At 39.1% G+C, this 25,178-nt stretch overlaps 1 protein-coding gene across 2 annotated transcripts in view; it reads left to right on the forward strand.

Moving 5' to 3' along the window:
- HSDL2 (hydroxysteroid dehydrogenase like 2) overlaps positions 1 to 19,050 on the forward strand; it is a 74,147-nt gene extending 55,097 nt beyond the window's left edge. For both annotated transcript variants that reach the window (XM_048223034.2, XM_026513757.4), the window contains 3 exons: positions 4,109 to 4,258; positions 7,585 to 7,713; positions 18,292 to 19,050. In XM_048223034.2, coding sequence (XP_048078991.1) covers positions 4,109 to 4,258; positions 7,585 to 7,713; positions 18,292 to 18,404 — 392 coding nt within the window. In that variant the 3' untranslated portion in view covers positions 18,405 to 19,050. The remainder of the gene's footprint in view (positions 1 to 4,108; positions 4,259 to 7,584; positions 7,714 to 18,291) is intronic.
- The last annotated feature ends 6,128 nt before the right edge of the window (positions 19,051 to 25,178 follow it).

Below are 25,178 nucleotides of genomic sequence, written 5' to 3' on the forward strand. Positions count from 1 at the left end.
GTGCCCTCATCCTCAAGGTCACGATAGTCACATTCCTTTGGCTAAAGCTTCTCTTCCCCATATGGTGCTGGAGAGAGCATTTGCTACTGTAGCTCTCTTTTCCCTATTCTTCCTCGTTCATTGCAATTCTATTCAATATTTTCTGTAAATATATTAATATATTCATATAGGTCATCGTCCAGTATAGCTGGCCTGGGATCTAACATTTCTTTCCAGCGATTTTTTAGTCCATATCCTACATCCACTGTATGTTGGCTTCACACTTTCTCTCTCAGAGGCCTGTGTATAATCCCTCATTTCTCAAGGAGGAACAGCTCACCTTTCTATTTAATAATCCTATTTGATTGTACCTTTTCTGGTTATTTGTACTGTGTATATTTGTTTTATATAAGGTGTTTAACTATGAAGTTAAACTACGCACATAATTTTAAATTCATGTTTTTTCTCCTATTAAAAACAGTACTGTCCTTTCTTCATTGATTTCCCCTCCTCCCCCCACCCCATTGAGACACAGGGAGTCCACAGAGTTTTGTTGGTTTGTTCAGTTTATTTTTGTTGTTTTTGTTTTTCTTTAGTTATAGCTTTAATTGTTTCTATTCCAGTTGTGCTGGGTTCTCCCCAGAAACACTTACTCTTAGCCTGGCTGTCCTTTTCCTTTACCCTGTGGTTGTTACCATCTTTTATTATTTCTGTCTTACTGTTCTTTCCTTCTGCATTCTGGGAGACCTTTTCACGTTTGAACTCTGTTGACTGGTGAGACCTTAGACGGGTGCGCCTGGCTGGCTCATTTGGGAGAGCGCGTGACTCTTGATCTCAGGGTCGTGAATTGAAACCCCACGTTGGGTGTGGAGCCTCCATTAAAAAAAAGACTTTTGGCACTTTCATCTCTTCCCTATGGCCTATAATGTTTATTTTAATTTTGCTGTTGTACTTTTGGTTTCTCATGTTCCCTGTTTCCTTTTTCATTTTATTCCATTGTATTTTCATCCCGGCCAGTTATATGCTCTGTGCCCCTGTTTCCTAGAGTTTTCATGTGGAGGAATTCTTGTGGGTTTCATAGTAAATTATTTTTAGAGAGAGATTTTTTTTTCTCTTCAGGATAATTTTCCTCTTCCTTGTGGTGCACTGTTTTTCATAGGCATCAGGTTCTTTTTTTTCCCGTTAATTCATCTTCATATTAGGAGCTATCGCTAGAGCTAGTAGAGTCAGATGACAGAGATGTGTAGATTGTGTTTGGCTCCACTCCCTGTCTATCTGGTGGAATTCCTTTCTCGAAGCTGTAGCTTCTGTTGTGGTACCTATTAGGCATATAGCTAGTGCCAGTGTGCAAGACTGACATGGGACCTTTTACCTCCTGTCCCCTGTGTGCCCTGCTCCCAGGGTTCTTCCCCTCCCCATTTTTATCAGTAATGCTTTGAGGCATGTACTTCCCAGGATGAACCACTACCAAGGCTCCCTCTACTGTCTGCTCCTCTGATATTTGGGAACTACAGGCTTTGAAATTGGATTTGGAAGATGGAGGCGTTCTTTAAAGGCATCATTACAGAACTGAGGGACAGATCCTATTCTTCTAGCTGGTACAAGCCCAGAGTCTGGTCCAATGGTTTAAAAATGTGAAAAGCTATCTTCCTTGTTGAGGCGAGCAGAGCTATTCTTTCTCTGAGGTCTTGCATGAAGCAAAGCATAGGCAGTCCTGTGTTCTTAGGCTGACTCTGTCTACCTTGGGGTTACTGAACATTTCTTCCTAGATTCTGACAGTAGATAAATTGTGAATCTAGGTGATGTTTAGTATTTTGTTCACGTGTTTATATTTATTTAAGTTGTGAAGTTAGGAGAGGCTATGACAGGGGCTACTAGCCATGTATCTTTTTTTGTTGTTGTTACTGAAATGCTCTTTCTCATTAAAGCTTCCATATGTGTAGTCTATTAACTGTACCTTTCAAATATACTACTGATTTGTTTTTTGTCTCCTGAAGTTTTATTCTCTTGTGCAAAGTCATCACGCCATGTCTAAATATTCCAGGTGATAAATTATGCAATTTACATAAAAAACTTTGAAGTTTTTGCTGCTGTCTCCTTGGCATTGCAGGCTTCTGGGGGACTTCTTATGTCGTCTTCCTTGACCTAGGTGATGATGACACAGTATATTCACTTATTGATAACTTTTTAAAAGTTTATTGAAGTATAGTTGACACAGAATATTGCATTAGTTTCAGATGTACAACATAGTGATTGGACATCTCTATATGTTATGCTCTGCTCATTGCAAGTGTAGCTACCATGTGTCACCATACAGCTTTATTACAGTACCATTGACTATATTCCCTATGTTGTACCTGTTATCCCTGTGACTTCCTCATTCCATAACTGAGAAGACTGTATCTCTCATTCCCCTTTACCCTGTCTACCTATCCCCCAATTCTTCTGATAACTTTTTGAGCTGTATACTTATGGTCATTGTTCATACGTGTTATATCCATTGGTAAAAAGCAACGCCATGCCAAGGGCAAGGCGGTCGGGGTTGTTTGCCCTGGGTGTAGGCAGTAAAGGGATGCACTATCTGTAATGAATTTAAAAATAATAACTAACTACAAGTTTTTTAAAAAGTGTGTATCTTCTTTGCTCCATTGGGTCTTAAGGATTTCAGCTTTAATATCTGTTTGGATTTTAACTTGTAAGAAGAGAAGGATTTTATTTTTATTGTTTGTCTCTGGAATCATCATAGTGGAAGGTAATTTATATCTAGCAAATTTGAAATACTTTTATATTGCTTTTGTTGTACCATGGAGTATCTTTATGCTGTCAGTTAGATTTCATTTAATAACCTTTGGTGAGTTATATTGGACAATATGGCTGGGTATAATTTGAGTTGGAAAATAGATGGAGAGTTAAATTTCAGCCTAGAGCACAGATTGGCCTTGGAGTTAATTTAATTAATGAATTGTTCTCACTTGTTTCTGGGGGCAACTGCCAAATTACTCACAAGTGATTCCCCGGGGGATGAATAAAGGACTAGAGGTTGGTATTGAGGGACAGCTTCATGCTATGGCAATTGTCCTGTGGACTGCAGATCCCCTGGCTCATCCTATGCGGAATGGTTATGGCCAGTGGGTTCAGTGGATACAAGTTTAAAAATACTGTAACCTCCGGGGCGCCTGGGTGGCACAGCGGTTGTCTGCCTTCGGCTTAGGGCGTGATCCTGGCGTTCTAGGATCGAGCCCCACATCAGGCTCCTCTGCTATGAGCCTGCTTCTTCCTCTCCCACTCCCCCTGCTTGTGTTCCCTCTCTTGCTGGCTGTCTCTATCTTTGTCGAATAAATAAATAAAATCTTTAAAAAAAAATACTGTAACCTCCATTCCCCTGGCCTTGTGTTGCTAGGCCCAGGGTGGGGGGCTTTTGTGAGGATGATAATCTCACCTCCCTCTTCATCTAATGGGAGGAACCACCAACCTGATGAAATTGGAAGGGGAAGCAACTTTGTGGTTTAGACCGCTGTGAAAGTTCTTTCTTCCTGAGCAGGTTTTCCCTGGTTTTCACATGATCTTTACTTTCAAAGGCATTTCTAAGTCCTGATGGGAGGAAGCAGGTTCAATCCAGGGATGAAGAAACTAAGTTTAATTTAGAGGCAAAGTTATTGGGAAGTTACTTGGCTATTGATTCAAGCTATAATCTCCAGTTCAGTCCATTGATTTACATGGTCGATGTTCTGATCTCTAGTGTCTTCTTTTCTCATTTGGTTTTAGAACTCAGAGGGGGTGATAAAGGAGTGATTAATTATTACTCCTAAAAGTGTCTTTAGGTCTGTTTAAAAGCAAACAAACAAAAGCCACTATAGTTTAGTTGTGGTTTGGGTTTTTTTTTAAACCTAATCTGAGAGTCAGCCTTTTACTTGGAGAGTATAAACCATTTACATTTATAATCAAAACTGATGTGTTTGGATGTTATTCCATCAGTTTGATTTATGCTCTTTGATGTCACCAAATGTATTTAAAGTCATTTTTGTCAAACAAGTCTCGTTGATGGCAAGTCTTTTCTGCTAGTTAATTCATCCCGTGTGTGGCCTTACACTGCCTAGGCTTTCAAACAATTTATATCAATATTTCACAGATGCTGTTCCAGAGTTGAAAGAAGAGAAGTCACAGTCACCACCAAAACCACGTTCTGGAGCTGTGGCAGAAACATTTAGAATTGTTAAGGACTCTCTCAGTGATGACGTTGTGAAAGCCACTCAAGCAATTTATCAGTTCGAACTCTCAGGTAAGGATGCTATCTGGGAATGTGGCGCTTTTGTGAAATAAAGTACGATATTTCCCTTGGAAGAAAATCAGCCCCCAGTAGCAATCAGCTTGATAGTTGGCTGTATCCAGAACCCTTACCCCTAGAATGTAGGCATTCAAGAATAGTAAATAACTGCTGATTGGTATTTTTAAGTTAAGATCAGTGCATATGGAAACATGTAAAATAAAATCTCATTACATAGACTTCCAGTGTTAAATAAATTCTGGCATATGTAGTTGAGAGAAAATCCTATTTAGGAGGGCATATGGATCATGACAGGTGGTGTAATACAGTAATGTATCATCAGCCACGGTACCTTGCCATTTTTATCTTTGAAATTATTCAAGTCAGTCTGCATGTAGTCAGCGTTTTCAAACTCCTCAATCTTTTTCTTCTCAGCATAGTGTTAACACATATTACTGATAGTTTTAAGAACTAGCTGCTTCAGTCCCATTGAATGCAAACTTTGACATTATCAGTTCTTTTATCCTTTGTCTCCTCTGTTTCCTCTCTTCTTCCTTTGTTCTCCCTTAGAGCCCATGGTCCATTGCTTTAATCACTCTCTTCCCTGTATCCTAAATTTCCTGGCCTTTTTGTGCTTATGTCATCACCTGTCAGAAGTGTCCTGGGTGAATCACACTATCTGGGCGCCCCACAGTTGCATCCAAGCTGCTCGGTCCTCCTGGGGAAACGGAAAAAACCCGTCACACAACCAGTGGATCTGTAGGAGAAGTTCATCATCGCCCTTCTTCACTGGGGTGTAAGCACCTCAGAATTCTGTATTTCTGTGGTCAGCTTACTGCCTCGCTTTCCACAGTGACTATTTTAAAACTTCTCGGTGTTCCACAAATCTCCCATCTCTCCCTTCACCACTTCCCTGCTGGTTTCAGCAGATAATCCCAGAGATCACAGAGACAATAGAAACTTGCAGACAAAGTGCTTCAGCTTCCTGTCATCTGATATCAAATCAGCTGTTACGAGCATCGTTCTTTCTTCCTTCCCAGTAGAGCAGAGTTCAGCTCTAGATTTATGCATCTCAAGCTTTAATGTTCATACTGATCGTCTGGGACCCTGCTAAATGCAGACCCTGCTGAAATGCAGTCTGATTCCTCATGTCTCAGGTAGGGTCTGAATTCTGCATTTCTGACAGGACTGCAGTCCACAGATCACACTTTGAGTAGCGAAGTTGTAGGTCCCATTTCCTGTGGCCTCATCAGGGATTTAGTGCTGTTAATTATGCCCTCTCTCTCACCTGCGTATCCTGCAGCCTGCTGTCTGGTGATAATTTAACATTCTCAAAGTCTATTCCGTCTTTCTTTTTTTTTTTCTGATTTTATTTATTTATTTAAAATTTTGTTATGTTAGTCACCATACAGTACATCATTAGTTTTTGATGTAGTGTTCCATGATTCATTGTTTGCATATAACACCCAGTGCTCCATGCAATACGTGCCCTCCTTAATACTCATCACCGGATATTAAGCTAGCCTATCCCCCCACCCCCCCTCCCCTCTGAAACCCTCAGCTTGTTTCCCAGAGTCCATAGTCTCTCATAGTTTGTCTCCCTCTCTGATTTCCCCCCCTTCATTTTTCCCTTCCTACTCCTAATGTCCTCCATGCTGTTCCTTATGTTCTACGTATAAGTGCAACCATGTGATAATTGTCTTTCTCTGCTTGACTTATTTCACTTAGCATAATCTCTTCCAGTTCCATCCATGTCGATGCAAATGGTGGGTATTCATCCTTTCTGATGGCTGAGTAACAGTTCTCCAAAGAAGACATACGAATGGCTAACAGACACATGAAAAAATGTTCAATATCATTAGCGGTCAGGGAAATTCAAATCAAAACTACATTGAGATACCACCTTAAACCAGTTAGAATGGCAAAAATTGACAAGGCAAGAAACAACAAATGTTGGAGAGGATGTGGAAAAAGGGGAGCCCTCTTACACTGTTGGTGGGAATGCAAGTTGGTACAGCCACTTTGGAAAAAAGTCTGTTCCGTCTTCGAAACCAAACAATGCCCCCTAATCCCACTTCTTACCACCACCATTCCTCTCCCTTTTAGAGCCAAACTTCATTTCATCTAGAGTAACTCTACTCTGGTATCATATTTCTCCATTCCGTTGAACTTGCTGTCACCAAGATTCTTGGTGACCTCTATACCATCAGTGGGCCTTTGTCATTTTTACCTTGTCACCACTCTGCAGCATTTGAAGCTGCTGACCGACCGTTCTTGCCTTCTGGAAAGACTCCCATCCTTGGCTTCCCTGACAGCAGCTGTCCTTGCTTTCTTCCTCTGTCTGTAATCATCTTTGTCAGTTACAGACCCGCCTAGGAAACCTCAGTCACTCATATGGCTTCAATGACCATAGGAAATGATTACTTATGTATCTATATTTCTAGCCTAGTCAGACCTCATCTGACATTTTCACTTGGTTGTCACAAAGATGCCTCAATCTGAAAATATCTAAAACAGCTTACCATTCCCAACACCTGCCTCCGACACTGCCTATTCAATCCCCTCTATTCAGTAGTCCTCTCTCAGTACAAAATACATCCATACTTACCTGGTCTCCTGAGCCAAAAACTAGCAAATCATTTCTTATGCACGCTCCATACGTTTTCCTCATATTCGTTTACCGAGTCTTGTGTTTCTGCTTTGAAGTTCTCTTAAAATGTGCCTACTTCTCCCTAATCCCACTGCCACAATCCTAAACCAGGCACACATCCTCAAGTTCCCAGTCTACCCCCAAACTATCCTGACTTGCCTTTTGCATCCTCTTTATCCCTCTCCAAAATATTCTCCACACTGCTATTAGGGCGATCTATTTAGAATACCAACCTTATGTTATTCTCCTTCCATGGCTTATCCCTCAGGATGAAGTCAGTGAATTTCACATGACCCACTACCCCCTGCCTCTGGACTGCTTTGTGAGCTCATCTCATGCTACTCTTCATTCTCTTTCTACCTTCAGTCCTCCTATAGTTTTTTCAGTTCCTCGTCTGGCTAATTCTTACCTGACTTTTCAATCTCACCTTCCACGGGGCTTGCCTGACTCCACATGACCCTCCACTTCATCTTGTGTAAGGACCACGTTACTGCAGGGGCTTCAGAGCCTAGCCCAGTGCTTGGCACGGAAGTACTTAATAAATATTTACTGAATTTGATAGAGGCCAGCGGGTTTTAGCTTGGAAAACAGCATTATGTAAAATTATTCTAACTGTAGCAGTTAATAAGTTTAAGAAGAACGGGGCTTCTTTGGCATTTTTTTTCCCCTAGATCTTTGTTATTTTGTGCAGGCGAAGATGGTGGAACATGGTTTCTTGATCTTAAAAGCAAAGGCGGGAACATCGGATATGGAGAGCCCTCTGATCAGGCAGATGTGGTGATGAGTATGTCTACTGATGATTTTGTAAAAATGTTTTCAGGTGAGTTTTCAATTTTATTGATTTACTGATCGTTCAAGGAAAATTTAGTTCTAACTTTATTCCTTTCCACATAATCAAGACTTGCATTTGTAGCAGTGGCAGCTTAGCAGCTAATGATGTTAAGAGCACATAGTCCTCAGAAGGTGCTTCTTACTCTTCAGCCGGCAAGTGGGAAGTAGAAGTCAGAATTTCCTTTTTGCATGACTGAGAAGCCCATATGATCATCTTGGGAATAGAGAGGTAATTCAAAAGGATTCCTAGGTGGACTTTATTTCTACTAGTTGGACTAAGACAGCCTTTCCAGTAACGCCCGGGACACAGGAGGTGCTGACCTCAGCTGCACCTCATTTATTGAGAGCAAGGTCCTGCTTCGATCTTGCCACGACTGTAATAGGAAACAGAGGCCCTCTTCCATGGCCCCAGGATCCTGCTCTCTGTGGGACCCCTGACCAAGAGAATCTTTTGCATAGTTTTCAGTTCTGCCCATGTACCTCTAACTGCGCCAGAGAATTTTAAGGGTAATTTTTTCTATTTTCTACTCTCAGGATACTATTCCAAATGGTAATTATCACCTTACTAAACAACACCCTAAACTGACACATTATAACATTCTAATAAAAAAAATTCACTTAATCTATAAATGTAATTCATTCTTTGTTCTCTCTTAATCTTTGAAAATTGAAGATCACAGTGTGTACCCTGTGCCCTGTAGATCTTGCTTTCCAATTCCTTTTTTTAAAACATTTTTTTAAAGATCGTATTTATTTATTTGACAGAGAGAGAGAGCACAGCAGGCGGAGCAGCAGGGAGATGGAGAGGGAGAAGCAAGCTCCGGGCTGAGCAGAGAGCCCGATGTGGGGCTTGGTCCTAGGACCCTGGGATCATGACCTGAGCTGAAGGCAGATGCTTAACTGACTGAGCCACCCAGGCGCCCCCCTCTTTTAAAAAGATTTTATTTATTTTTGCGAAAGAGAGAGAGTGCATAAGCAGGGAGGAGGGGCAGAGGGAGAAGCAGACTCTCCGCTGAGCAGGGAGCCAACTGCGGAACTTGATCCCAGGACCCCAGGATCATGACCTGAGCAAAAGGAAGATGCCCAACCCACTGAGCTAGGCGCTCATTGCTTTCCAGTTCTAATCCAGGATGCTAATGGCCTACATAGTATCTGAGCCAGTCTGTGTATGTTACTAATCATTGAGGTCTCGTCAGCTTTTCCTTTTTTTTTTTTTTTTTTTTTAAGATTGATTTAGTTTGGACTGCGAGAATTGGGGTAGGGGCAGAGGGAGAGAATCTCAAGCAGACTCCCTGCTGAGTGTGAAGCCTGACATGGGGCTTGATCCCAGGACCCCAAGATCATGACCTGAGCTGAAATTAAGAGTCAGCCACCTACCTGCCTGAGCCACCCAAGCGCCCCTAAGCAAAATAAAGATACTACTTTATCACACTACTGAGAAATCAGCCATTAGTTGGTTTTGGTTTAGAGGCATATATATTTCTGTGAATGTATGTTAATATACACATGTGCTCATAAAAACAGGATTATAACATTACTTCTGTTTGGTAATCTTTTTCACTCACACATTATAACATCTTCCAGTGTTAACAATTACCTCTTTAGTTATTTTCAGTAGTATCTTTAGTGTTTTAGTGTTCGAACAACTATGTCCTCATAAAACTTAAAGTGCTTTGGACATACTAGATGCTCAGTAAATGTTGGCACATTTATATTTTATAAATAATATTTTGAATTTAAAGATCATTTAAAATAAAAATTGTCAATTTCTAAACTGAAATAACAATAATTATAGCTAATATGCATTGTATGATTACTATGAGTTAAGCAATACTCCAAACAATGCTTTGAGATAAAATATTTTCTCCATTTTATAAAAATGAAGACCGAGGCACTGATGGATTAAATAAGACACTCAAGGTCACACAGTGAAGAAATGTTGAAGCCAAAATTTGAATCCAAGCTAACTCTTAGGCTCATGCTCTTTCAATCATTAATGCTACTCCACCCTCCAAAGGTGAAAGAGTCAAATGACTTCTTTAATTTACATTTAATTTATGTAACATCAACCTATAATAATAGGCTTTCCATTTATATCTTTCTGTGAATGTGCTCCTGGATTGACTAGGGGAAGTCAGATGAATGAGTAAAAAAAACAACAACCAAGTATTCTTACAAGGTTTCTTATAGCAACAGTGAGTTTACTTCTGCTTCTTATTATCCTTTTGTTCCTACTCTTTATCCCATCTGCTTTCCTTGGAAGGGGCACAATTGAGAACTTATACCCTAGTTTGGTTTCTCTTTTAAGAAACCAGAGCCATTTCTTTTTTTCTTTTTTTCTTTTTTTTTAAGATTTTATTTATTTATTGGGCGAGAGAGACAGCCAGCAAGAAAGGGAACACAAGCAGGGGGAGTGGGAGAGGGAGAAACAGGCTCCCAGCAGAGCAGGGAGCCCGACGTGGGGCTCGATCCCAGAACCCCAGGATCACGCCTTGAGCTGAAGGCAGATGCTTAATGACTGAGCCACCTAGGTGCCCCACCAGAGCCATTTCTGACCTAATTTATACAGTGGATACTTTATAAATAGAAAAACTTGAAGCAACTAGTGATCATCTAATCAAAATCTCCTTTTGGCCAGTAGAGGCCTCTGTAGGGTAAAACATTAGAATGGAAAGGCACTGAATTGTACAAGATTACCTGTTTTATATATAGGGAGGAGATACTATGCATAGGATATTGTGCTTACTAGCTATTTTTTATTTTTTTAAACCGTTTACTGAGGTATAATTTACATATCATAAAATCCACCCAGTATAGATTCATAGAGTTGTACAACCATCACTTATGATCCAGTTTGACAAATTTCCATCACCCCAGAAAATTCTCTCATGTCTCTTTGTAATCGTCCCCCATTTTATCCTCAGCTGGCCAAACACTCGTTTGCTTTCTGTCCCTATAGATTTCTGGAGAGTTGATGTAAATGAAATCAAACAGTATGTAGTCTTTTGTATCTGGCGTCACTTACCGTAAAGCTTTTGTGATTCACCCGTTCATGTTGTAGCTTGTATCACTAGTTCCGTTCCTTTGTATTGCTGAATGGTATTCTTCTGTGTGGGTATACTACATATTATTTATCCACTCACCAGATGGTGGACATTTGGATTATTTCAAGTTTGGGGCTTTTATGAATAATGCTGCTCTGAGTTTGTATGGTCATACATGTGTTTGGGAGGTATATTTTCATTTCTCTTAGATAGATTCCTAAGAGTGGAATTGCTGGGTCATATGGTAAGTAGATACCTTTTTCAGAAACTACCAAAGTGTTTGCTAAAGTGGCTACACTGATTTTACATTCTCATTAGTAATGTATGAAGTTTCCAGTTTCCCCAAATTTCCACCAAAACCTATTTAGTGTGTTTTTTTTTTTACAGCTTTATTGAGGTATACTTGACAAAAACTATATATGTTTAAGGTATAAAACATACATAGTTAAATTACTATAATCAAGCTAATTAACACATTCACCATCCCACATAATTACCTTTTTTATGTTTGTAGTGAGAACATTTTAAGATCTACTCTTAGCAAATTTCAAATATACATGCAGTATTATTAACTATAGTCCTCATGCTGTACATTAGATCCCCAGGAATTATTCATCTTATAGCTGAAAGTTTGTACCCTTTAACCAACATCTCTCCACTTCTCTTACTCCCAACTCCTGGCAACAACCATTGTACTCTGTGCTTTTGGATTCCACTCTAAGTGAGATCACAGTGTTTGTCCTTCTGGGTCTAGGTCCATCCATGTTGTCACGAATGGCAGTGTCTTTGCTACTACAGTCATTCCAGCGAGTGTGGGGTGCTATCTCATTGTGACTTTAATTAGTATTTCCTTAATGTTGAGCATCTTTTCATGTGCTTAATAGCTGTTTACATTGATGAACTGTTGAAAACTTTTGCTCATCCTTAAATTGACTTGTCTTTTTATTATTAAGTTGCAAGATTATAAATTCTAAATGTATGTGATTTGCAAATATTTTCTCTCAGTCTGTGACTTATCTTTTCATTTTCTTAATGATGTCTTTCGAGTTACAAAAGTTTTTTAGATTTGATAAAGTCTGATCCAGCAATTCTTCTTTTATGGTTTGTGCTTCGTCCCCTGAGTATTTCATTCTTTATGCTATTGTGAATGGAATTATTGTCTTTAATTTTCTTTTTGAATGATCTGTTCCTGGTATACATAAATACAGTTAATTTTTGTGTATTGATTTTATATTCTGTGAAAAACCAGTGAAGCCATCTGGGCCTGGGATTTTTTGTAGGAAAATTTTAATTATTAATTCAATTTATTGTTATATGTAACAGTAGCTTTTATTTTTTTAACACCTTATTGAGGAATAATTCACATACCGTACAATTCATCCATTTTAAGTGTACAGTTAAATAGTTCTTAGCATATTCACAGATGTTTGCATCCAGCACCACAGTTGCTTTTATAATGTTTTCATCACCTCAAAAAGAAACCCCATACCCATTAGCTGTGAACCCCATATCCCCCATCCACCTGTCTTCAGCTCCAAGCAACCTTTATTATGTTCTCTTAGTTTTTTGGGTTATCTTTTCACTTTTTTGATATAGTTTGAAACCCAAAGGTTTTAAATTTTGATGAAGTTAGTTTGTAGTTTTTTTTCTTTTGTTGCTTGTGCTTCCATTGTCAAATCTAAGAATCTTTGTGAAAAAGATTTGCGATTCACTTTTTTTTTGAGGTTTTGTTTTTTTGTTTTGTTTTGTTTTTTTGGGGTTTTTTTTTTGAGAGAGAGGGAGTGGGGGAGCAGAGAGAGAGGAAGAGAGAGAATCTTTTTTTTTAAGATTTTATTTATTTGAGAGAGAGAGAGCATGAGTGGGAAAAGAGGGGCAAAGGACAAAGCAGACTCCCTGCTGAGCAGGGAGCCCAAGGCAGAGCTTGATTCCAGGACCCAAATTCATGACCGGAGCCGAAGGCAGCCGCTTAACTGACTGAGCCACACAGGGGCCCCGAGAGAGAATCTTAAGCAGAATCCACACCCAGTGCAGAGCCTGACGTGGGACTCAATCTTACAACCCTGAGATCATGACCTGAGTCAAAATCAAAGGTCAGACACTTAACCAACTGAACTACTGAGGCACCCCAGAGGGTTTTTATTTTTAATTTATATTTTTAAAGACTTATTTATTTATTTTAGAGAACACAGTGGGGAGGGGTAGAGGGAGAGAGAAACTCGAGCAGACTCCGTGCAGAGCATGAACCCAACATGGAGCTCGATTTACAACCCCAAGGTCACGACCTGAACCAAAACCAAGAGTCTGACATTTAACTGACTGCACTACCCAGTTGCCCCTATTTTTATTTTTTTAAGATTTTATTTTTAAAAATAATCTCTATACCCAACAGGGAGCTTGAACCAACCCTGCGATCAGAAGTCGCATGCTCTTCTGACTGAGCCAGCCTGGTGCCCCCCCCCTTTTTTTTTTTACAGTACAATTTTTATTAGTTTCTTTGAGTAATTATTTGTATAAGCAATGTTTTACACAAGATGAATATACATTTATCTTTGCTCTCCTAAAACAAAAGGTAGCATATTGTACATACTGTTCAGCACATTGCTTTTTTTTCTTCATGTGTCTTAGAACTCTATATTGATAAACAGAGAGATTGCTCAATTTTTGTATTTGATTGCTTAGATAGACCACAGTTGGCACTTAACCAGTGTCCTATTGGTAGACATTGGGTTGACACAGCCTTTTGCTATGAAAAACAATGCTGCAGTCCATAACCTTGAACATATGTGACTTCACGTGTGTACATGTTTATCTGTAGGACAAATCCCTAGAAGTGGGATTGCTAGGTCAAAGGACATACACATTTGTTCCTTTGAAACATAATGCCGAACTTTCTTCCATAGATACTACATCAATTTACATTGCTATCAGCAACGTCTGAAATGGCCTGTTTCCCCACAGTCTTGAAAACAAAATGTCAATAAATTTCTGCATTTTGGAAAATCTTGGTGCCCCTTTTTTGACGGTTTTTAGATTTAGCTCTCACATTTAGGTCTCTGACCCATTTTGAGCTAATATTTGTAGATAGTGTGAAGTAGAAGCCCAACTTCATTTGTTTGCATGTGGATATCCAGGTATCCCAGCACCATTTAAGTAGACTGTTCTTTTCCCATTGAATGGTCTTGGCAACCTTGTTAAAGTTCAGTTGACCATAGATGTTTGGGTTTGTTAAACCCATAAATATATAGGTAAAGTTAATATAGAATTACCACATGACCCAGCATTTCCACTCCCATTTTCAAAAGAAAATACTCAAGTATGTATATATGCATGTTTATAGCAACACTATTCACAGTAGCCAAAAGTTGGAAACAATCCAGATGGCCATCAACCCCAAGGTTGTCTTGTTTATTGATTGGATGAATCAATAAACAAATTATTGGGGTGTGTGTGTGTATGTGTGTATGTGTGTAATGAAATGTTATTCAGCCATAAAAAGAATGAAGTACTGATTCATCATACAATGTGGATGAACCTTGAAAACTTAATAAGTGAAAGAAGCCTGACACAAAAGATGACATATTGTATGAATCCTTTCATATGAAACATTAGAATAGGTAAATTCATAGAGACAGAAAGCTGATTGGTGGTTGCCAGGGTCTAGAAGGAGGGGAACTGTTAATGTGTAGTGTGTACAGGGTTTCCTTTGGGAGGGAGATGGAAATGTTTTGGGACTAGATAGAGGTAGTGGTTGTACGATGGTGGTGGTAAATGCTACTGAATTGTTCACTTTAAAATGGTTAATTTTATGTCATGTGAATTTCACCTCAATTTTTAAAGTGCCTATTTTTTATTTTATTAAAAAATATTTAATCTCTATACCCAACATGGGGTTCGAACTCATGACCCCAAGATCAAGAGTTACACACTCCACCAACTGAGCCAGCTAAGTGCCCCAAAGTGTACTTACACTGTTTTGTTTAGATTCACTAACCTGAAGGCTGGTAGGTGAGATTTAAGTTCTCTTCTAGCACCTTGATTTTGCTTTACCTCCCCCTTACCCACCCCCTCCAATATAATTATATCACCGTTTTTGCTCAAATCAATACTCTGTGTTTAGGGGCGCCTGGGTGGCTCAGCCGTTAAGCGTCTGCCTTAGGCTCAGGTCATGATCACAGGGTCCTGGGATCGAGCCCTGCATCGAGCTCCCTGATCAGCGGGAAACCTGCTTCTCCCTCTCACACTCCCCTTGCTTGTGTTCCCTCTCTCGCTGTCTCTCTCTGTCAAATAAATAAATAAAATCTTTAAAAAAAAAATCAATACTCTGTTTTAAATAATGGTGATTCTGGTGTAGTTTGCTGCTGAGTCGAATAGTATACTATTATGTTTCCTCTCAGAGAACTTTTCTTTTTCCTAGACATAAATAATTGTCCTGTTTTTTTCCCCACTAAAATAGGTATAAAGAAACTAAGCAGAATCTTCCTATACTCTTCCCACAACCTTCTGATCAATTTTCCAGTCTGCCAAATATGTCAGGTTACCTGTAGGTCTGATTTTTTCCTGGAGCCCTTTGTCTTGTTGTAATAGATAGATATGCTTCTTAAGCCTGCTGCACAGCTGTGATCCTAGAAATTTTTAACCGTCTCCTGCACTGAATCTCTTTATTTCCTATGTTCCATGTTCTTTCTTGGTTTACATCCTCTTTTGGTGGCACATATTCTCCAGTAGCTTTATGAGAGAGGATACATTAGAGGTAGTATTTTGTGAGTATCTAAAACTACTTGTATTCTACAAACAACATTGTTTGGCTGGGTAGAGTTTTCTGGGTCGAGGCTAATTTTTCTTAAGAATTGTGAAGCCAAGGGGAGCCTGGGTGGCTCAGTCAGCTAAGCATCTGACTCGTGATTTCAGCTCAGGTCATGATCTCAGGGTTGTGGGATTGAGCCCCACATTGGTCTCCACACTAAGTGTGGAATCTGCTGGAATTTCTTCCCCTCTGCCTCCCCTTCTGCCCCTTCCCCTGCTCACATGCTCTCCCTCTCTCTCTAGTATAAACAAATAAATAGAATCTTAAAAAAAAAAGAAAGAAAGAAAGAAAGAAAAGAATCATGAAGCCATTGCTTCATCTTCTAAGATTACCATTGAGAATTTTATACTATTGTTTTTCTTAATCTTTTGTATCTACCCACCCCCCCCCTTTCTTTCCAAAAGCTTTGGAATCAGAATGCTCTCTTTCTCTGTAGAGGCTTGAAATTTCATGATGATACAAGGTGGTGTGGTCTTTTTTTTTTCTTTTTTTTTTTTTTCATTTTCCTGGGTACTTGATGGGCCCCTTGGGAATGTATCATATGTTATTTCTTTGGTAGTTCTCTCAGTTCCCACTTTCTGGAGAAGACATTTGATCTTTGATTCGATCTTTAACCATCTGTTTCTCTTATTGCATATGTCTTTATATAACCTTTTTACTTTGGGGAGATTGATTCACCTTCATTTTACCTACTATCTTTTTTAAATAGTAAGGAGAAACTTTATTTGTAAAGAGTATTATGGGGAGTGGTACATGGAGAGAGATTTTTGTAGTCGTGGGAGGGGGACGGTAGCAATGGAGAAGATTGAATTCTGTGACCAGAAGATCTGCAAGTGCCTCTTGCCTATTGTATTTTAATATTATCTCTCAGATTTTTAATTTGTAGGAGTTACCATTGTGGTCACTGTTTCCTCTCTCTTACTGCCCTCTTTCCAGTCACTGGGTCCCATTTCATTCTTCTACTGCTTCTCTCTCTTCCTCTCATTCTCTTCCCCTACCCCTTTAAGTCATCTCCTCTGTTGCTCCCTCTTTCCTGTGCTTCTATTCTTCCTCCTTTCTCTGGCGTTCTGTTCTTGATACATTGCTGTTATATCTTTTCGATAGGGATGTGAACTGTGGAATTTTTTATTTTTTGTTTACTTTGTTGTAGCTTTCTTCAGTTCCCGCCAAGTGGCTTTTATCTGTTTTTGTTTTTTTGTCTCCATTTGATGTCTATCCATCTTTATAGGCAGGTCTCCATAAAGCTGGTGGAAGCTGTGTATGTGTGACCATGGCTTGTGGACTGGTGGGTTTCACTGTAGGGTGACAGAACAGGGAGCCAGTTTTTCAGCCAAAGGGCACCCAGATGTCAGTGTTTGTAAGTTTCTGGAGGAGCTGTTCTGTTCCTGTAAAGAACAAAGATTTTCCAGTATTTTTTATGTAAATCAAAACTATCCCTTAGTTTATTATTTGTAAATTTAGGTATTTTAACATCACATTTCCATGGAATAATGCTCAGCTGTTCATTCATTAAAGGATTGGACTTGATTCTTTTCTATCCCTAAGCAATCTATAATGCTTTGTTACAACCCCTACATTAATTAAAGGTGATTAATTTAAAGGTGTTTAATATCTCAACATACATAAATACACTAACCCACACATTTTTTTTTCTACAAAGAGCCCATCTGTGTGTGGCCCAGTAGAAGTTTACTAATGCGCCAGACACATGTTATACCTGCTGGAGATATGATCTCTATATAAATTGGCATCATATGGCTCAGAAAACTATAAATAAGAATGAGGGGCGCCTGGGTGGCTCAGTCGGTTAAGCATCCCACTCTTGATTTCAGCTCAGGTCGTGATCTCAGGATCATGGGATCGAGCCCCAGGTTGGGCTCCATGCTCAGCACAGTCTCGGCTGGAGATTCTTTCCTTCTTCTTTACCCTCTGCCCCGTCCCCTGCTCACGTGTGCATGTTCTCTCCCTCTCTCTCAAATAAATAAATAAAATCTTAAAAAAAAAAAGATCAGAAACACCTGGCTTTGAATTGTAATGTGTCATATACAAGCCATGTGACATTGGGTAAGTCAGAGTCCTCTGTGAGCCTCGGTTTCCTCATTAATTCCACCGTGTGCCTGACCCTGTACTAGCACTGGAATAAGAGTAGCAGATAAAGTCCTTCCCCATGGAGCTTCTGTTCCTTTTATGTTGTTATAACTACAGTTCTGTTGTAATGCTCACGTCTTACATCCTGGCATTTCTGTGGTTAAAATACTGCTAACATACTTTTGTTGTCCGTACACTATGTTTTTAATAATTTCTTAAGAATATTATACGCATTTATACCTTTTGATTTTTCAGATCTGAACCTGAAATGCTAAAAGTTTAATGAACTATAATAGATGGGAAATTTAAGTATTTGTTCACTACAATTCATCTGAGGGCTATGTATCCTTTCATGTACTGTAACTAGTATATAAATGCTGCCTCTTCAGCTTTTTGGTATAATCTTTTGCTGATTGTTTTTACATTATCTCTCATATTATAAGATATTGTTAACTTCTAAGTCTAGGAATTGGGATTCCCAAGATACTGATAAAAAATATGGAATAGAAATCTGTGTGCTTCAGAGGTTTATAGAACTCAAGAAGATTCTTTTTATAATGCATGTTCTTGAAGTGGTATCTCCCTAAGGGCACTAATGGATGCTTTTCCTTCCCTCATTTTCTCATTTTAGGGAAACTAAAACCAACAATGGCATTCATGTCAGGAAAATTGAAGATTAAAGGAAACATGACCCTAGCAATCAGATTGGAGAAGCTAATGAATCAGATGAATGCCAGGCTGTGAAGGAAAAGGAAAAATAATGTCAATCACTAAGCTCAAAAAGTAAAAGAGATCAACAGTTAAAATCTGTTTGTTTTCTTCCCTTTTGTATTATAAGGATATGCAGGTTTGTTCTGGAAAAAATAGAATTTCTGTATCTATAAGACTTGAAATTGTAATTAAAACAGCTAGCTAATCAAACATAAGCTTCATTAAGTGGAATTCTAAGACAGTCTGCCTATCGAATTTTGTGAGTTTTGCCGTCTGAGAGCTAGATTTCATTCACTGTGGGAAAGGTATGATGAGCAACTAATCAGGTTCAAGCAGTAAAATTAGCTCTTTTCAACACTTCTTCCCATATAAAAGGTGGTTAATCTGTTTTAAATTTTTCAGTTTGGGATTGTATGCTAATGAAACTTTAATGATATTTTAGATTTTTATATACCTGTTTTAAGGAAGATCTTCTACACTGCATTTTCACAGAAATCACATATGCTGCCTTAATAAATACTGTTCGTGAAGACTAACGAAACAAAGATGGTTTTTCATTCTAACTAGCTTTCCAGGTGTAAGTTACCTATTACTAATGTAATTCCGCTAATGTAATTCAGTATTATCCTTTTGTTAAATGTGTAAAAATATCTTAAAATAAAACAATTTCTCCCCAGAAGGATGCACTCGGTCACAGAGTTTTAAAGAGAACGTCAGAGTAGATGGTTGTTAAACGCTGAATTGTAAACCTCCCAAACTCATTTGTTGAAATCCTAACATGCACACGCACACCCCTGTCTCCACACATACCTCAGACTTTCCTTATTTGGAGATAAGGCCTTGAAAGAAGTGATTAAGTTACAGTGAGGCTTTTAGGGGGGGCTCTAATCCAGTCTGACTGGGGTCCTTCTAAGAAGAGGAAATTTGGAGATAAACGACCAGGCATGTACACACAAAGGAATGACCCTGTGAGGACCAGCGCGGGAAGGCAATCATCTCAAGCAAGGAGAGAGGCCTCAGAAGAAACCCCATCTACCAAGACTTCTCTTCTCCAGAACTGGAAGATGTCTGTTGGTTTAGCCACCCAGTCTGTGGTATTTTGTCTTGGCAGCCCCTGCAAACTCCCTTTGTTTTCCTTTTTTTTTTTTTTTTAAAGCTAAGGTTTAAAAAAAAGTCCTTTCCCTTCACTTTAATCAGTTAAAAATACTTGCTCAGTGTAATTCTTTTACTTCTCATCTTCCATTCTCTAATATTACTGTGCTTAATTCTGGCATTTCCTAGAATCGTAATATTAGAAGCATTTAATGTCTATTTTACAAATGAGGAAACAGGATCAGAGAATGGGAAAAGACTAGCCCAAGGCCAAAATTAACAAAATCCCTATCCAACAAAAACCTCCCAGGACATTAGCCTTGAATAGAACCTGAAGACCTTACCGCTCCATCCGGGAAGCCCAGATGGATTGCCTTTGGGGTGACAGCCTCACAACTCCCTTTGCATCTGCCAGACTGTGAAGATCCTGGTCAAGTCTTGCCAGCAGGCTTGTTTTCTACTGAAGCTTATTAAAGGGGTCTGTCTTTGCATTCTCCAAATGGTCTCAAAGCTTTGGGAAAATAAAAAAAAAATATTGTGAGACAGGAATTCTGGGTTCTGGTCACTAAAACATGAGCTTTCTTACTAAGAGGCTTTGGGATATTGGGGAAAAAATATTTGCACAGGGCCCTGGTTTCCATGTCTGGAATTGAGGGAATTGGATTAGGTCATCAGCCCCTTTGAGCTCATTATTACTAAGAAGTACCAAACAATTTGCAGTATCCTGTCAGAAATAAAGGTAGCCACATCTAGATTCCTGAAGCCTTCTCTTGCAACATCTCCCTGATACCCTAATGAATTCACATGTTCCCTTTCCATGGATCTTGCCCATTAACTGCACTGAAGTTGTAGAACTTCCCAGAAGTTTTGGTCATTTTGTGCCTTGGCCAGCAGCCAGTTGAGCCCTATTAATGAAATTAATTGGTATGGAGGGAAATCAAGGCCATGGATCTTGTTAGTGATTGAGTGAAGTTAGACATTATTTTTAAGAGAGTTTGTTGCTAGTAATCCTGTATTTCAACAAATCCACTTATGTAGTGCCTCTTAAATAAACTTCTTAAGTAGAAGGAAAAAAGTATTTTTCCCTCTCTATATCAAGTTTTCAGCTGGGGTCCTGTAAATTAGATTAACAAAAGAGAGCTTAACAAGAGAAGAAGAAATTGAAGTTTACTAACGTGCATTACCAATATACCTGGGAGTATTCAGACGTGAGTACCTCCATGGGGTGGTTAGAACTTGAGCTTATCTAACATCTTAACAAAAGAACAACAAATTTTTAGAGAAATAATACAAAAGAAAAGAACTCTGAGTTTCTAAAGTGGCAAATTGTGCAAAGGAAAATATATGGTATTAAGTTTAGTTTTAGAAGAAACTGTCAAACTGTCTTCCAAAGTGGCTGTACCATTTTGCATTCCCCCCAGCAATGAACTTGGGTTCCTCTCACTCCACATCCTCTTCAGTATCTGGTACTGTCAGTGTTGTGGATTTTGACTATCCTAACAGGTGTGTAGTGGTATCTCCTTTTAGTTTGCAATGTTGAACATCTTTTCATATGTTTACTTGCCTCTGTATCTTCTTTAGTAAGGTGTCTGTTAAGGTTTTTGTTCCAGTTTTAAGTTAAGTTGTTTTCTTACTGTTGCATTTTAAGAGTACTTTGTATATTTTGGAAAACAATCCTTTATCATGTCTTTAGCAAATATTTTCTCCCAGTCTGGGACTTGTTTTCTTATTCTTTTGACATTGCCCTTCCCAGAGCAGAAGTTTCTTTCTTTTTTTTTTTTTTTTAATCTTTTCAAGTTTGTTTATTTTAAGTCATCTCTACCCAGTGTGGGGCTCGAACTCACAACCCCGACTGAGATCAAGAGTTGCATACTCTTCTGACTAAGCCAGCCAGGCGCCCTGAAGTTTTTCATTTTAATGAAGTCCAGCTTAGCAATCATTTCTTTCACAGATTGTGCCTTTGGTGTCGTATCTAGAAAGTCCTTGCCATACCCGAGGCCATCTAGGTTTTCTCCTGTCATTTTCTAGGAATTTTATAGTTTTGGCATTTTTACATTTAGATCTGTGATCCATTTTGAGTTAATTTTTGTGAAAGGAGTTAAGTCTTTAGATTTTTTTTTTTTTTTTTTTTTTTTTTTTTTGGCATGTGGATATCCAGTCCCAGCACCATTTGGATTTTTTTGTTTGTTTGGTGTTTTTTTTTTTTTTTAATATTTCATTTGTTTATTTGACAGAGAGAGACAGCCAGCGAGAGAGGGAACACAAGCAGGGGGAGTGGGAGAGGGAGAAGCAGGCTCCTAGTGGAGAAGCCTGATGTGGGGCTCGATGCTAGAACGCTGGGATCACGCCCTGAGCTGAAGGCAGATGCTTAACGACTGGGCCACCCAGGTGCCAGCCAGGCGCCCCCCAGCACCATTTGTTGACAAGACTGTCCTCTCCTTTGTCAAAGATCAGTTGACCGTATTTATGTGAGTCTATTTCTGGGTTCTTTATCCTGTTCTACTGATCTATTCGTTTATTCCTTCACCAATACCACACTGCTTGGTTACTACCGCTATATAGTCTTGGGAGTCAGGAAGTGTCAGTCCTCCAACTTTGTTCTCCGTCAATACTGAGTTGGCTATTCTGGGTCTTTTACCTCTTCATAGAAGCTTTAGAATCAGGGTCACCTGGCTGACTCAGTTGGTGAAGCATGTGTCTCTTGATCTTGGGGTTGTGAGTTCAAGCCCCACATTGGATGTAGAGCTTACTTAAAATAAAAAATAAAAAGAAAACAAAAGTACAAGTATTTCTCAATTTAAAAAAATTTAGAGTCAATTTGTTGATAGCCACAAAATAATTTGCTGGGATTTTTGATTGGCATTGCATTGAATCCATATATCAGTTTGGGATAAACTGATGTCTTGACAATATTGAGTCTTCTTATCAATGAATATGAACTATCTCTTCATTTATTAAGTTGTTCTATGATATCTTTCATAAGAGTTTTGTAGGTTTCCTCATATGGACCTTGTTAGATTTTGTTAGAGTTATACCTCACTATTTTGAGGGGTGCTAATATAAGTGGTTATGTGTTTTAAATTTCAAATTTCACTTCTTCATTACTGGTATTTGGAAAGTGATTGACTTTTGTATATTAACTTTATTTCCTACAACCTTACCATAATTATTAGTTCCCAGGAGGGTTTTTGTTTTGTTTTGTTTTTTGGGGGTTTGGTCAATTTTTTCAGGTTTTCTACAGAGACAATTCTGTCATCTGTGAACATGGTTTTAGTTTTTCCTTCCTTTTATTTCCTTTTGTGGTGTTATTGCATTAGCCGGGACTTCCAGTATGATGTTGAAAAGCATTAATGAGAGGACATCCTTGCCTTGTTCATGATCTTAGTGAGAAAGTTTCTAGCTGTAGGGTTTTTGCAGATATTCCTCATCAAGTTGAGGAAGTTCCCTCTATTCCTAGTTTACTGAGAGATTTTGTCATGAGTATGTGTTAGAGTCTGTCAAATGCTTTTTCTGCATCTATTGATATGATCTTCTTCAGCCTGTTGATGTGGTAGATTATTATTTTCAAATGTTGAACCAGCCTTGCATACCTGAAATAAATCCCATATGGTTGTTTTTATATAAATGTTCATGCCCCCCCCATTTCATACGTTGAAATCCTAACCCCCAAGACAATGGTAGTAGGAGGTGGGCCCTTCAAGAGGTGATTAGGTCATGAGGGTGGGGCCCTTGTGATTGGGATTAGTGCCCTTAATAGACCCCAGAGAGCTAGCTGGTCCCTTCTACCATGTGAGGACACAGTGAGAAGGTGCCATCTATGAACCAGAAATCAAGTTCTTACCATATGCTGACTGTGTGCCTTGGTCTTGGACTTCCTAGCCTCCAGAACTATGGGAAATAGCTACCCAGTCTCTGGTACAGAGGGTCCCTGATTTAATGATGGTCCAACTTAAAATTTTTCAACGTCATGATGGTGTGAAAGTGCTAGACATTCACTAGAAAGACTTTGAAATTTGAATTTTAATGACTTCCTGGGTTAGTGATGAGTGGTATGATACTCTCTCATGATGCTGGTCAGTGGCAGTTAGCCACAGCTCCCAGTCAGCCACTTGGCCATAAGGGTAAACAACGGATACAATTAAAAACCATTTTGTACCCATATAACCATTCTGTTTTTCACTTTCAGTATAATATTCAATAAACTACATGAAATATTCAACACTCTATTATATAATAGGCTTTGTGTTAGATGATCTTGCCCAACTGTAGGCTAATGTAAGTGTTCTGAGCGTGTTTAACATAGGCCAGGCTAAGCTAGGGTGTTTGGTAGGTTATTGTATTAAGTGTATTTTTAACTTATGATCTTTTCAATTTACAATGGGTTTATTGGGACAACCCCATGGAAAGCTGAGGAAGATCTCTGTTTGGTTATGGCAGCCTGAACAGGCTATGACAGTTGTGGCATATAGTTATTTTTATATGTTGTTGGATTCAATCTACTAATATTTTGTTGAGGATTTTTGTATCGATGTTTATGAGAGATACTGGTCTGTAATTTTTTTGTAATGTCTTTGTCTGGTTTTGGATTAGGGTAATGCTGGCTTCGTAGAATGAATTGGGAATATTCTGTTTCTGTCTTCTGAAAGGGACTAGAGACAACTGGTATAGTTTCTTCATTTAAATGTTTGTTAGAATTCACCAGTGAGGCGCGCCTGGGTGGCTCAGTCAGTTGAGCATCTGCCTTCAGCTCAGGTCATGATCTCAAGGTCCTGATCCAGTCCTGCATCAGGCTCCCTGATCAGCGGGGACTCTGCTTCTTCCTCTCCGTCTGCCTCCCCCTTGCCCTGCTCTCATGCTCTCTCTCTCACTCTCACTCTTGCTCTCTCTCACTCTCACTCTCCCTCTCTCTCAAGTAAATAAAATCTTTTTTAAAAAATGAAGGCTCTTTAAAGAAGATTTGCTGTTTTTCTTGCAGGCAGATGGAACATGGAAAGATCATCTTGATCCTCCTGGTCAGTGAAATAGTTCAGGGTGTTTTAGGCATTGTTAGTGCTATTTCTGATTTGCTTTTACTCTCAGGGTATAGTTCTTCAAGAGTCTCAACTGAGAGCCTTTGTGTACCAGGGCCCCTCCTTCCTGTTTAATTCTTTCTAGCACTATGAGACAGCTAAGTGTTACTGCTTAGTTTTTGTTTTTTGGGTTTTTTTGTCTTAGCAGTTGGTTTCCTGGCTTCTTGCCCCTTGCATGTACAGATTAGGAATTATCAAATGCTTTGAGGATAAATGGCATGTAGAACGATTGGCTTCTCTTGCTGTGATTACCTTTCCTCTGGGATCTTGGGTTTTCAAGTCCTAGCTGTCCTGATAGACTTGGCCTCCAAATTTTGTATCTGTAGCCCAATCAGACTGTCAAAAATTCTAGGATTTTCTCACTGTTCGGTTTCTATATTCCTTGACACAAATCAACAATGCCCTAAGAAAGAAAAGTGGTTGAGAATGTAAGATTCACTTCAATGTATTTCCCTTCTTGCTGAGCTCTTGGACTCTCAAGCCTTGGTTGCTCTAGAATAGCCTTAAACAACCTTTGTTGTTTTGTTTGTTTTAAATACAACTTTTACAATTCCAGTTCTTAGTGGAGAGGTGGTTTATTCAACAAGGTACCCCATCATAGCTGGAAGCCTGCATCATTAAAGAAATTCATCATGATGGATATATC

The sequence above is a fragment of the Ursus arctos genome, unplaced genomic scaffold, assembly GCF_023065955.2.
Source record: "Ursus arctos isolate Adak ecotype North America unplaced genomic scaffold, UrsArc2.0 scaffold_18, whole genome shotgun sequence".
In the NCBI taxonomy this organism is placed as follows: domain Eukaryota; kingdom Metazoa; phylum Chordata; class Mammalia; order Carnivora; family Ursidae; genus Ursus; species Ursus arctos.